The sequence below is a fragment of the Bemisia tabaci genome, chromosome 7 (assembly GCF_918797505.1).
Source record: "Bemisia tabaci chromosome 7, PGI_BMITA_v3".
In the NCBI taxonomy this organism is placed as follows: Eukaryota; Metazoa; Arthropoda; class Insecta; order Hemiptera; family Aleyrodidae; genus Bemisia; species Bemisia tabaci.
Genome location: NC_092799.1, coordinates 17,824,587 through 17,836,624, shown reverse-complemented (window position 1 = coordinate 17,836,624; position 12,038 = coordinate 17,824,587). Strand labels below are relative to the sequence as shown.

General features: G+C 34.0%; 1 protein-coding gene across 3 annotated transcripts in view; it reads left to right on the top strand.

The window, feature by feature from the left end:
- LOC109029673 (zinc finger protein castor homolog 1) overlaps window positions 1-11,806 on the top strand; it is a 226,252-nt gene extending 214,446 nt beyond the window's left edge. For all 3 annotated transcript variants that reach the window (XM_019040250.2, XM_072302431.1, XM_019040251.2), the window contains exons 13-25: window positions 28-42; window positions 649-792; window positions 1,062-1,285; window positions 1,688-1,830; window positions 2,328-2,465; window positions 3,109-3,192; window positions 3,701-3,744; window positions 4,432-4,558; window positions 5,291-5,461; window positions 6,250-6,490; window positions 6,935-7,069; window positions 7,448-7,536; window positions 8,115-11,806. In XM_019040250.2, the coding sequence (XP_018895795.2) occupies window positions 28-42; window positions 649-792; window positions 1,062-1,285; window positions 1,688-1,830; window positions 2,328-2,465; window positions 3,109-3,192; window positions 3,701-3,744; window positions 4,432-4,558; window positions 5,291-5,461; window positions 6,250-6,490; window positions 6,935-7,069; window positions 7,448-7,536; window positions 8,115-8,389 (1,830 nt within the window). In that variant the 3' untranslated portion in view covers window positions 8,390-11,806. The remainder of the gene's footprint in view (window positions 1-27; window positions 43-648; window positions 793-1,061; window positions 1,286-1,687; window positions 1,831-2,327; window positions 2,466-3,108; window positions 3,193-3,700; window positions 3,745-4,431; window positions 4,559-5,290; window positions 5,462-6,249; window positions 6,491-6,934; window positions 7,070-7,447; window positions 7,537-8,114) is intronic.
- The last annotated feature ends 232 nt before the right edge of the window (window positions 11,807-12,038 follow it).

Genomic DNA, 12,038 nt, shown 5'->3' with positions numbered 1-12,038 from the left:
ACTATTTTTATTTTCTTTTTGTTTCAGATTTGGAACGATTACGTAAGTATAGATTTTGGGCTTCTAAGATTTTTTCTTCAAAAAATATTCAAGTCAAGGTATCCTGAGGACATTTTAGGGGCCATAGCCAGAACTGCAAATGTGAGAGGGAGAAGCAACTTTCCAGCCATGCATGATTGCTCTTATTCAGTGGTTTAAACCGTAGAGCATATGAGTCTGATAACTTTTCATACCCATTAATGCAGCTCCAAAAAAAAGCCTAATCACATACATTTATTTGGTCAATATTTAATTACGTAGCGGCACAATTCAACATGAGGATCATATTGCCACTATTATGTGTCATAGATGAAACAGCTTCCCCACTCTTGTAGCACACATTTTCTGATGTATGACTAACGACATCTCTCTTCACTCCTGGGGAGGTTTCTTTGAATTTCGAAGCGATGGATAAAAACAACAGATAGGTAGTAACCACCAATATTAGGCGGTGATAACGTTATCTGAGGGTTTCATTTATGATGTCATAAACGTTAATCTGGCCTTATGAATTTTTGTTGTTAATCCAAATTTGGACTTAAAATTTTTTTTCCCAACAAAAACCATCTTTTCCTTTTCCTGTACCGAAAATCATTTGTTCTTTTACAGGCTGGAGGAGCTCAATCTGATTCTCCACAGGCAATATTCACTAGTTTCAAATTACCGAAGCCCAATCCTGGTCAGTCCAATGATACTGCTCCAAGTCCTTCTCCTTCGCCTTCAAGTGGAACAAATAATACTTCCCAGCTGGCGGTAAGTTAAATTGGCTTTTGGTTTTCCCTCCTCTGTTTTCAAGTGTTAGATAGTAATATACAGGTGCTCAGAATTTACCACTTCAACTTTTATTTCAACTTTTCTGTCCATATAAACCGTAAAGCCTCAAAAATCCATGCCAATTGTTTCAATCCCTCAATCTCACCAAAAAAATTCAGATCTTTTCTCATCAGGATTAAAGTCAAAACTCAAGAATCATTAATTTTTTACTCGAATAATTATTTAACAGATGGAATTTTGTTTTTCAGGATGTTTATGGATTCCAGGAATTCTCTGAAACATGTCCGGATCCATTGTGCATGTTCCGCGGAAGTCAGCATTTCCACTGCGGACGGCCGAGGTGCTTTTTTGCGACGAATTCCGACGAAACTTTGGTCTCTCATGCAAAAGATTTCCATGAAAATATTGACATCATGGATGGATTTTTATTCTTCGATAGATGCATTGACTGCCGAATGGAAAGCTGTAAAAAGTGAGTATTTCTTTGTATTCCCTCACAGATCGGGATAAAATGTGAAATGGGTTTTTTGCTTAAAAAGTGAGAGGGTGGAATTTATCAAACAAAATTTTTAAAGGGGCATTTTGTACCTAAGTCACAACAGTAGCGGTACACGAAAGAGGGAGGGTAAAAAAATCCAAAATATTGATACTTTTTTACGTATTGACTTCTGAGTTGGAATTAATTTTTTTTAGTCTGTCAGTTTGAACCACATCTCCGAGCATCATTATAAATTTACTCTTTATTTTTTCATTACGAGGACAAAATTATTTCTTGATCCTATTGTTCGGTCACTTCTTGTGCATATATTTAATATATTTTAATCCATTTTCATGATTGAAGTAACTAACAATTATTTCTCAATTTTTTCCTCAGCAACAAAATGAACCGACATTTTCATTGTGTTCAACCTGGCTGTGGATATTCTTTTGTTCAGTATTCGAATATGGCCCACCATCGTCTTCAACACTTAGGAACGTCGTCCTCTAATCTTAGTGAATCTCCCTCCAAAGCTGAATGTAAGTTGTAATTTAGAGTGTAATTTAGAGTGTATTTTCAAGTTAATTTCCAATTAAAACAAGTTTGGGAGCTAAAAAAAATGACTAAGAGAATATGTCAGACAAGTAATGAAGGAATGTCTGCGCCACTAAATGTTTAGCTCTGTGTGGAGGCACTTCCGATGAGACTCGAAAATATTTTACCTACAATCCTGATGTAGGTTGCCAAATTTGTGAGAAGATTCTCCCATGAAAAATTAAAATGCTCACAGAAATATACTGAAACAATGCAAACAAGATACGATCCCTCGGGCAGAAGACTACGACTTTACTTATAATTTGGAAGTATAAGTATTTGTTAATCATAAGATAAAACATTTTCTATGCTGCTTTTTTATTAGCATCATAGTTAAGGCTTTTAACATTTTAGGAAGCAGTAATTGCAATCAGTTCATTCACTGTAGCAAAATGTTTCTCAACCCTTTAACTCTAACTTAAATTTTTTCTTTCCCCTCCAGGTGATATTAAAATTGAACCAAAGATAGAACCAGGCGTAGAAGAAACGAATGAGAAAGAAAACTCCTCTCAAGAAAACTCTCAAAATCATAGTGTAATATCTAGTTCAGCGATAGAAAATGAAAACACCAGGCCTACAGGTAGGTGTCTCGCCCAAATTTGAACTATCTGGCAATTATTTTTGCTCGCACATTTTCATCAAAGAAGGTGTATTATCTGGTTCTTCTCTCTATTTATTCTGTTCATACGTGGGCAACGCAAGAACTATGGGGTGCCTCTTGAAACACACAGGAATTTTTTTAATTTGCTTTAATTGTCTGAAAAGCGAAGCAATGCATGATGGATTTTTCAAATGGCCTATCACTCGTCAGTAGCCTCAAGCATGCATCTGTCAGGCACTTTACCAAAAAAAGACTTCAGTTGGCATCTTGTATTGATGGTGAGGTACAGAACACTCATAAAGTTTATTCATACCATAGGTATAGAAATGTTTGCACAATTGAATCTTTTCCTTAAAGGCTGCACTTTTGAGTCATTTGGTTTTTTATTTGGGAGTAAGCAAATATAAGATTCCATTTATTTCAGTATGAGAGTATGCGTTTTATCTTTCTGTCTGTCTAGTTTGTTCTTCTGCCTTTTTCACCGAATCTTACAAATTGCCTTCATTCTTATTTTCCCAAGTAGAGCAGTATATATTTCAAAGGGGCTGAGTGTATACGAGTATCAGAAATATTTAACTTTATCCTTCAATTTCTTAATTGAGATCTTTTTTTTTCTTTCAAGTGGTCAAAGCATCTGGTACTTTTTATCCCCTGTGTGGCCTGTCAAATATTAGCAGTTCTTATTCTTCACAAAACCCTCGCACTGGTGAGTTTTTTTATTTCTTCCACGGAACTTACCGACCTACTTTATTCTTTCCTCATACTCAATCTTTGAATCTTTGTGTCTTCTTTTACATGCACTTACCTAATGATTGACTAGTTTGAATTTTTCTATCTGAATTTTTTCATCATGTCTATCTCACTCATTAAAACAGCATCTGCAAGATGTATAATATTAGTAAAATTCATGAGAATAAATAAATAAAATCTTGAAGAAATCAAAAAGGTGAGGTGGAAAGAAAAAAATCATCGCTGCATGGCCCAAAGAGAATATTGAACTTCACTGAAAAATATTATGATCGGGTGAAATTCTTATTGAAAATGAAGCTCTTAATAAAGTTTTACCAGAGCGTGTATCTCGATTATCGTCAGGCAAACTTTTTTTACATAAATGTTCAGGATCTACAAAATCTCCACATCATGAATCTAATGCTACGTCTAACTTATTACTATTATTTGCAATGATCTAACAATATTTCTATTTTTTTTTCCAGAAGAAGAAGTTAAGAGGGAACCTGCCTCCCCGTCTCAAAAATGGGTGAGTACTCACAGTCATGAAAAATATGGACCCAATCAATCTTGTAATATACCGTTTTGTAAACTCAAAAGGAAAGAACATTACCATTGCAATATTTGCAATCAGGTAAAAATTTGGTTGAATATAAACCAATCAATGCATTTAGGAAATATACTTCATTAAAGAATCAATTGATTTATACATTCTCGTTTTTACTTGTAAATTTAGTAATTACTTTTCATTCAACATTGTATTTTTTGATCGAACACCTTGAAAACTGTTCTGTAGGTACCTAAATGTTATTACAGTAAAATCCTGGTCATCTGTGGTAATTGAAACAGGGGGTACTGCCAATAACTGAAAACCACGAATAATCCAAACTTACGAACCTTGGACCTGAAGGGTACTGTGAATGTCGTTTTTTTGCAAGTAGGTTATGTACAGTTAACTTGGGGGAGACAGTGATAAATTTTCCCTTATCAAGTGATCATTTCATGAAAAATCTTTGAATGTCATTTTTCGTTTGACCACCTCTTTCACTCTTTTTCTATCCAAGAAAACAAAGTATCAATGCTCCAGACAACCGCGGATAATGTGAGCATGAAAATTCGTGACGTTAAATTGCATATTCCCATTACACAGGATTTAATGATCTCTTTATTATGAAAGAGTTCCAATGGTAATTATTTTTTCTTCCTTTGATTCCAGGCATTCTCTGATTTGGACAAACTAAAGCCTCATAATTTAAAACATTCTGTCGGCACCATTCCTCACCTGGGAATAAAACCAGAACGTAATAACAACGAGGAAGTTGATGAAACGAGGATTCCTCCTGGTATGAGCTATTTTTGTGTTAACTACCTATGTCAAGTTTAAATTTAAACCCTCTGAGGGTTATTTTTTCAGTTTGTTTAATTTACACAATATATGCACTGTGTATGCCAAATATAGAGTCCCTTTATACCCAGAGTTAAGACAACTCGATTATCAGCTGACTGGCAGCCGGCCTTGGCTGGCCATGGAGGCCGAAACGAGTGCACCCAAACGAACGATATTGAAGGATAAGGATTAGGAATCCTGCGATGTCTGTCACACAAAAACAACATCATCAAATTGATCAATTAAAAAGAAAATGAGATTGGTTTGTGAATAATTTCTGAATCTATTTTCATTTTAGACCGATGGAAATAACAATTTACTCTTGATAAACCACAATTAGGTAATATTTTCATTATTCTTGTTCACATTCGAGGTACCGCCATCTTGGTGCACTCGTTTCGGCCTCCACGAGCGAGAACCAATCAGAATTGGATTTTTTTTTAGGCCACTTTCAGCCCAACCAAAAGTCAGTTGTCTTAACTCTGGGTATAAAGGGACTCTAGCCAAATACATCCGTTTTGTAGGATACCTACACTATTTTTTTTTTTTTTTTTTTTTTTTATTATATTTCTGAATAAGGCAGTCAAAAATTAATTACTTCACACAATTTCCAGAATGAATTCAATTAGGTAAGTAGAATTCGTCATATAGTTTGGACACATTACTCAAAAATTACCTATTTTTGCAGGTCTATCACTGGTGCCTGTACCCCATTTTGATCGAGACATATCCGCCAATTTCCCAGGATTCAGCGCTGCAATGGCAGCAGCGGTTGCAAATCAACATCTTGCAATGATGACATCACACGGACTTTCTTTCATGCCTCCTACAATGCCGGCACTTTATTCCTCCCCTTCAGGTACACACATTTCAAATTTTCTTAAAGGCCTTTCAGTTATGGAATGAAGTGAAAAACTTTCAAAGATTATAATCCACCTTAAGCATCAAGAATGTGTCAAACTTATCACTGAAGTCTGAAAAAAACTATATACTATTTTTTCCATGCTGTACAATTTTCCACGAAAAATTTATACTCATTGCAAAACACTGTCTTTGGAAGCATAATGTCTTTGCATTGAGTGGCATGAATGGAAAGAAACTTATGAGAGATTGGAAATTTCAGTGAAATATGTATTTTATCAAATTTCGTGAGGCTATGAAATTTTTGAAAACTATAAAACACTCATTTCAAGGGCGGCATATGGTCTGAAAAATACGAAAGAACACAAAAAATCTTCATTTTTTCTTCTTACTATTGATTTTTTTATTTATTTTTTTCGTAGGTATCGGAAAAATGGGTGATAAGAAACAGGGAAACAATGTCTGCAAAAAAATCATATAGCATTTTGATAATTATAAAGGAAGGAATAATGATCAACAATTTGTTTTATCTTTCATAGATAGCTGAAATTTCATGAAATTTTTCATGTCAAATTCTTCAATTTTAATAATCATGAAATTTTGTCATGTATCTGATAACATTTCATTATCGGTTTTCAAGTTAAATTGTTTCAATAATTATTTAATATACTTTTTCTGGGTTAATTGACTTTCTGTTGACACGTCAATCAACACTCAATTGCTCACCGAATAACTTACTTCATCCCTTTTTATGAGTATAGTTTTTAATGTTCAATTTTTTTTTAGGTTTGATGTTTGCGGCTCCTCCAGGTTTCAATCCTCACCATCCGATGATGACCAATGGACTTCTGGAATCTGCCAAAAACTCAATGCTGGGTGCAAATGATCAATCTGCTGCTGATTCTTTGTCACGAAGATCTATTTCTCCTCAGCAAAATATAAGTCCTGAGATGAAGAAAGCTCGTGTGCAATCTTCAATGAGAATGTTGAAAGATGAACCTGTGCCGCCAGGATACATAAGATTTAGGTGAGCCCCTAGTTTTCAACTTCAAGCAAGAGAGAATGATCTGAATGTATTTCTCAACGAACAAAATACCTCTTCGCAGGATACAATAGTCATTGATTTAATATACTTATTGCACCTGAGCAAAGAACTGAGATGAGTCAAGTTCCAAGACTAAATTTTTTCAGGATTTTTCATTTTTATAAAAATATTGATCGGGTACATTAATTGTTTAGAGTGCCAGGAAAATGCGCTTGCTAAAGACTTTCTGATAGCCAGTATATTAACTGAAAAGGGTAGCTTACTAGCTAATTCAATTGTCTAGAGGTAAAATTGTACGAAGTCAAACTCTATTTTTGTTGGAACTGGAACCAAATTTCCAATTCTAAATTTACGATGATCAGAAGTTATGTTCCGCACCAAAATTTTCAAATTTTTTAATAACATCTTTGTTTCGTATGTTTTCAGATTCAATGAAAATTGTCAGTATGATCCGTGTGGCTACCGGGAGCATCAAACTCATTTTCATTGTACGCGCAAAGACTGTGGTTATAGTTTCTGTGATAAAACAAGATTTGTTCAACACACTGCTCGTCACGAAAGGTAAATGAACATTATCTTTGATAAACCCCCTTCTATTAGTATAATAATAAGATAGTAACAAAGCAATGAGGCAAGTCTAAGATCAATAAATATCAAAAGGTATCCTGACCTTTGATGGCATTTTGCACAGAACTGCTTGAAAATTGAGCATAAAGACTTGCCGAGAACACATGACAATTTGAAGTCAAATCAATTGGCATCACTACATTTGGATATTTGGAAGCACATTCTTGAAAAAAAGTTGACCATTTTTTTGAAAAGAGGGCTGAGAAAAATGAGATGTTATACGTGAGGCATAACAGGTTCATAGAAAGCTTTTCTTTGTTAAAAGTATTGATTCTACTGGTTTGAATGTAATTTTTCTCTTTCTTTTCACAGATTGGATACTCTTATGGGTGGTGATTTTCAGCAGTACAGAGCGAGCGTGTCATGTGGGAGACCGGACTGCACTCATACAAGCAATTTAGGTAAACTACTGTTTTAATTTTTCTCAGTTCTACTTAGTAGCTCTGTCACGAGAAAGGTGTCGATGAAAAATTGAATTACAGGAGAGAAAGCATTCAAATGTTAGATTCTCCATTCGTTGAACATCTTATTCCACATGCATTAAGAATTCAGTTTTTTCTGTCAAGTTTTTGTCTGCACTTTTTCAGTATTTACACAAAGATTTTAGTTTTTCACAGGAGAGCCATGGCATGAATTTTTCTGAAAATTTTAGTGTCGGAAACTCCGAATTAATCTATTTGATCTGTAAAACACACTCAAAAAGTTGATCAGTTCATCATTCTCAAACTGAACATAAGGGAAGTCATGCTGTGAAAGAAAAATCAAATTTTCAGAAAGAGGACATTTTAACATGAGCCCTAAAGTTTTCCAGCATCTTAAGGATTTCCAGAACACACAACATTATCTTTTTCAGGGTCTTTAAGTTCACGGGCAAGACACGAGGGAATGAAAAGTTCTGAGAATATCTGTTTTTTTAAATTAAGTATTTTAAAATGACGAAATCAATTAAGTCTCATAAAAAAATAATGTTTGTTTTCAGGCTCTGCTCAGAACAAAGCGGCGCATTTCCATTGCCTCAAGTGCGACTTTGTTTGCTCCGACACAAATAAAGTAGTCTCACATCGCCGTCAGCACGAAAAGATGGATTCAATTTTGGCCGCTGGTTTTGAAAAATTCACACCATCACGGCTATGCAGTCAACCCGAGACATGTCCACACTCGGGAAAACAGACACACTATCACTGCCTGAAATGTCAGTACGCTGTTCTGGGCCTCAGTCAAATGACGGCCCACAAGTATCGGCATGCAGACTGATTCCCAGTTCCTCACACAAATCTGTAGGTAGTTTATAGGGCTTTAATTCTAGGCAATATTCCCTCTTCTTATTGTTTTTTTACTTGCGATCTACTAAAGAGTTTTAGAGAAAAGTTCTGTCCTCAATCTGCCGGGTTTAACTTCAAGTTCTGTGTGAATGCGATTCAGCAATGAAGTTTAATAGAACAAAAAAATAGAAAGCAGTGAGCAATGAAGTGATTTAATTGCAACAAAAAAGTTTTCAGTGTAGAGTCGAAACAGCTTTACACATATGCTGCTCTGCATACCTGACGATCAAATTCTCCTGACTTTATCATCAAGAGAGATAATTTTTTCGGTATCAAAAATGTATTTTTAGCGTAGTTCATGTGCTAAAATTCATGATACTTAATGTGTGTATGGATGTGTGAACAACACTCTATCATTATCAGTCCTTTCTATTCCTTAATTTTTGTAGATAGAATAGTTCTGCTCCGAGAAACAACATTTTTCAATATGTTACACTGTATATCTGAAGTTTTATTCCTAGTTTCATCTTAAAAAGCAAGTCTTATTCAATATTATTTCAAACCCCTCCCCCCTCAATCATGTCTCCATCTTCTTTTGTTGGCGTCCTCCTTACGAATGACAATAACTTATCATATACAGAACCAAGCAGTTGGAGGACGGATGATATTGTAAATGAGTTAGGTTACCAAGTTATACATTTTCAGATTTTATTAGGCTTATAAGAACTTTGGTCCTTGTAAATGTTATTTATTTATTTATCAATTCAGTTCAAACTTTTATCAATTAATGTTCGTTGTCTTCTCTAATTAAGTTGCAAACAGACATCTTACGCTGTAGAGTCCATCCTTTAAAAACTCAGTATTTCGTAATTGTATCAGCATTTTCGATAAAGATCACAAATTACATGAACATTACAGAATGTCAGGCAATTTCTTATAGGGTTAGGCTGATTTTAGGTAATTCTTCCAATTGTACTGCCCTTCCTATTTCATGTGTAAATTGCGTAAAGGACAGCATTTAAATAAGTTTCTCTCTTGTGTATCTCAGGAGTTGTGAGTCATTGTTTCTCAAACAAAGGAATGCAACTCCATTCTAAGGTTGCAAAAGTTTGTTGATTTATGTGTGTTGTCAAAAGGAAAATCACGAGAGTTTCAATTTGAAATGTCAAATAGTTTCCTGAGAAGAATACAATTAATGAGGCAAAATTTTGCAGCACTGAAATATACTTACGTCCTTTTCAGAGAGAAGCGATGAAATTATTGAATAAATATCATGAAAATTGAAATCACGGAAACTTCTTTGCTGTCAACTTGTCTAAGAGAATTTATGGGTGCAACTCATTAAATAAAGAATTAGCTCTCTCATAGAGGGACATTAAAAAGTCATTCTGAAGTCAATAGGCTGTAGAAAAATAAAGTTAAATTTTGTTGGCCATTGTAACAAGGCAAATTTATTATTATTATCCTTATAGTTTGTCAAATTTTCTTTCTAATTCAAATGTAATTGTTTGTTTTGTATAGCATTAGATGCTCTCTTTGTCCATAATGTAAAAATGTATCACTACACAATCATTTTATTTTATTTTTGAAGATCCTTAGTTCGTTATTTATGCATATCTTTTTTCAATATCATTATGATTTTCTCTCTCCCCTCATCCTGTCAGGAGAGGATGAAGTTTTCATTTAAGCCTTTAAAAAGTGTAAATACATTGATGTAAATGAGAAGCTTTAGAATGTACGGAAATATGTTTTGCCTTATATCTTCTGCATGTTTATAGGCTCAAGTTCTGCACCCGCCTGTTTTTTTCCTTTCTTTTTTTTGTATTAAATTATTATAGAACAAATAATTCCATAAACTTCCAAGTTTTAAAATTAATTAGACTAACATCTCATCATTAATATTGTACATTTTTAAATAAGTGTACCTAGGTAGTAAAATTTGTATGATAGTATGATCGCCTTCATCGATTCATGAAGGTGAAATTTGTACACTTTTAGTTTTAGGTAATGATTGAGAGTGTGTTGTGTGTATATTTTAGTTTTTGACAATTCAAAGAATTAAAATTTTTACACAAGATAAAGAGAAACTCTCCGATATTGAAACCCTCCAAATCGATGATTTCAATTTTAAATGACATTATTCCTCCCTCCTGCCTCCCCCCCCCCCCCAACAAAAAAAAAAATCAATAGCAATCAGCATCAAGCGATACTTGAATTAGCTGCCCCTGCTCTCTATATAAATACTTAATTATTTTAGACTTACCTAGACAATGTTCATTAGTGTCTATCAATTTTTTTTTCAAAAAAAATTGTTTCCTACTTTATTTTTGAAGGATCTAAAATTAAGTTATTGAGTACCTACTTACTGGAAACATGATCTCCACAAATTAGAACCTCACTTCGGACAATTAAATTTAAAACTTTTTTTTGATACTTATAACTTACTTAACACCACAAGCTCTCTTCTCTTATAAAGTAATGCTACTGTTTCCTTGTCAAATATGTCTATGAATCACAGCCTATAAGTTATAATACTCAGTTCCATCATTATCGCCTCTCATTACTCAAAGTACATTTTCTTTTTTGGCCTTAAACTTAAGTAGGAAATTAGGAGTTATAGAAAAGCTACAGACAAATAAAACAAATTGAAAATGGAGCAATTCTATTGGTGAAAACAAGTGGTTGGAATGGGCGAAGGAGGTAAGGAATAGACTCACAAACGGCAATCCTTGAGAGACCGTATGGATAGCCCATCATTTTCTCCATTTTTCTCCTTCCTCATTTTCACCTGTTTCAACCAATAGGAGTCCTCCATTTTCTTTTTGTCTCCTTTGTTTATTGCTTTGTCTATCAATTTCAATGATCAGCCTGCTGATCTGGATCTAGGCGCTAAGTTACAATGATGTTCCATTTCAGTACCATTTTGTCCTCTAAATATGAGTCAATTTGGATTCTTCAGTTAGTTACATGACACATCAAAGATGTCATAGATTTCATAGGAAAAATTTTCTTTCAAACACTTTGAGATGATTATATAATTAAATGTTAGAGTACTGATGCAAATGCGTCACTGCCCATCTACCTTCCTTCTTTTTCCTCCGTACATGTCAGTTATGCAATACCAAAATCACAAGTGGGGCCTTAAATCAACTTTTTCATAAATTTGAAGAGCAGTAAATGGGCAAAAAATTCATAATTTTTTACTTAGATGTTTGTATAGTTCAAAGAATTTCTTCGGTGTGCCTTGAAGGATAATTTTGTGGCCATACATTTTTCCCTTTGGTTGAATATTTATTTTATTTATTCCTTTTTCCAAATCATTGTATCATAGTTCATACAGCATTTGTATTTTACCTGAATTTTAACTTCATTTGTATTAGTTGAATTACAGTTTGTCTTGATAATGTAATTTTTGTTTGTTTTTCACTCAGTCCCAGGTATTGAAAAACAGTCATTTTGACAACTGAAATAGTGCAGTCATACGGCTGTAATTTTTAAGGTGCAACAGAATTGAAATTGAACTTCAAGGAAATAATACTTTTAAAAATAATGCTATTGCTAAGGGAAAACGCTGTATGAACTTCAAGACGTTGCCTCATTTCCTTTGATAAAATACGAATATTCAGGGAAAACTAGGAATA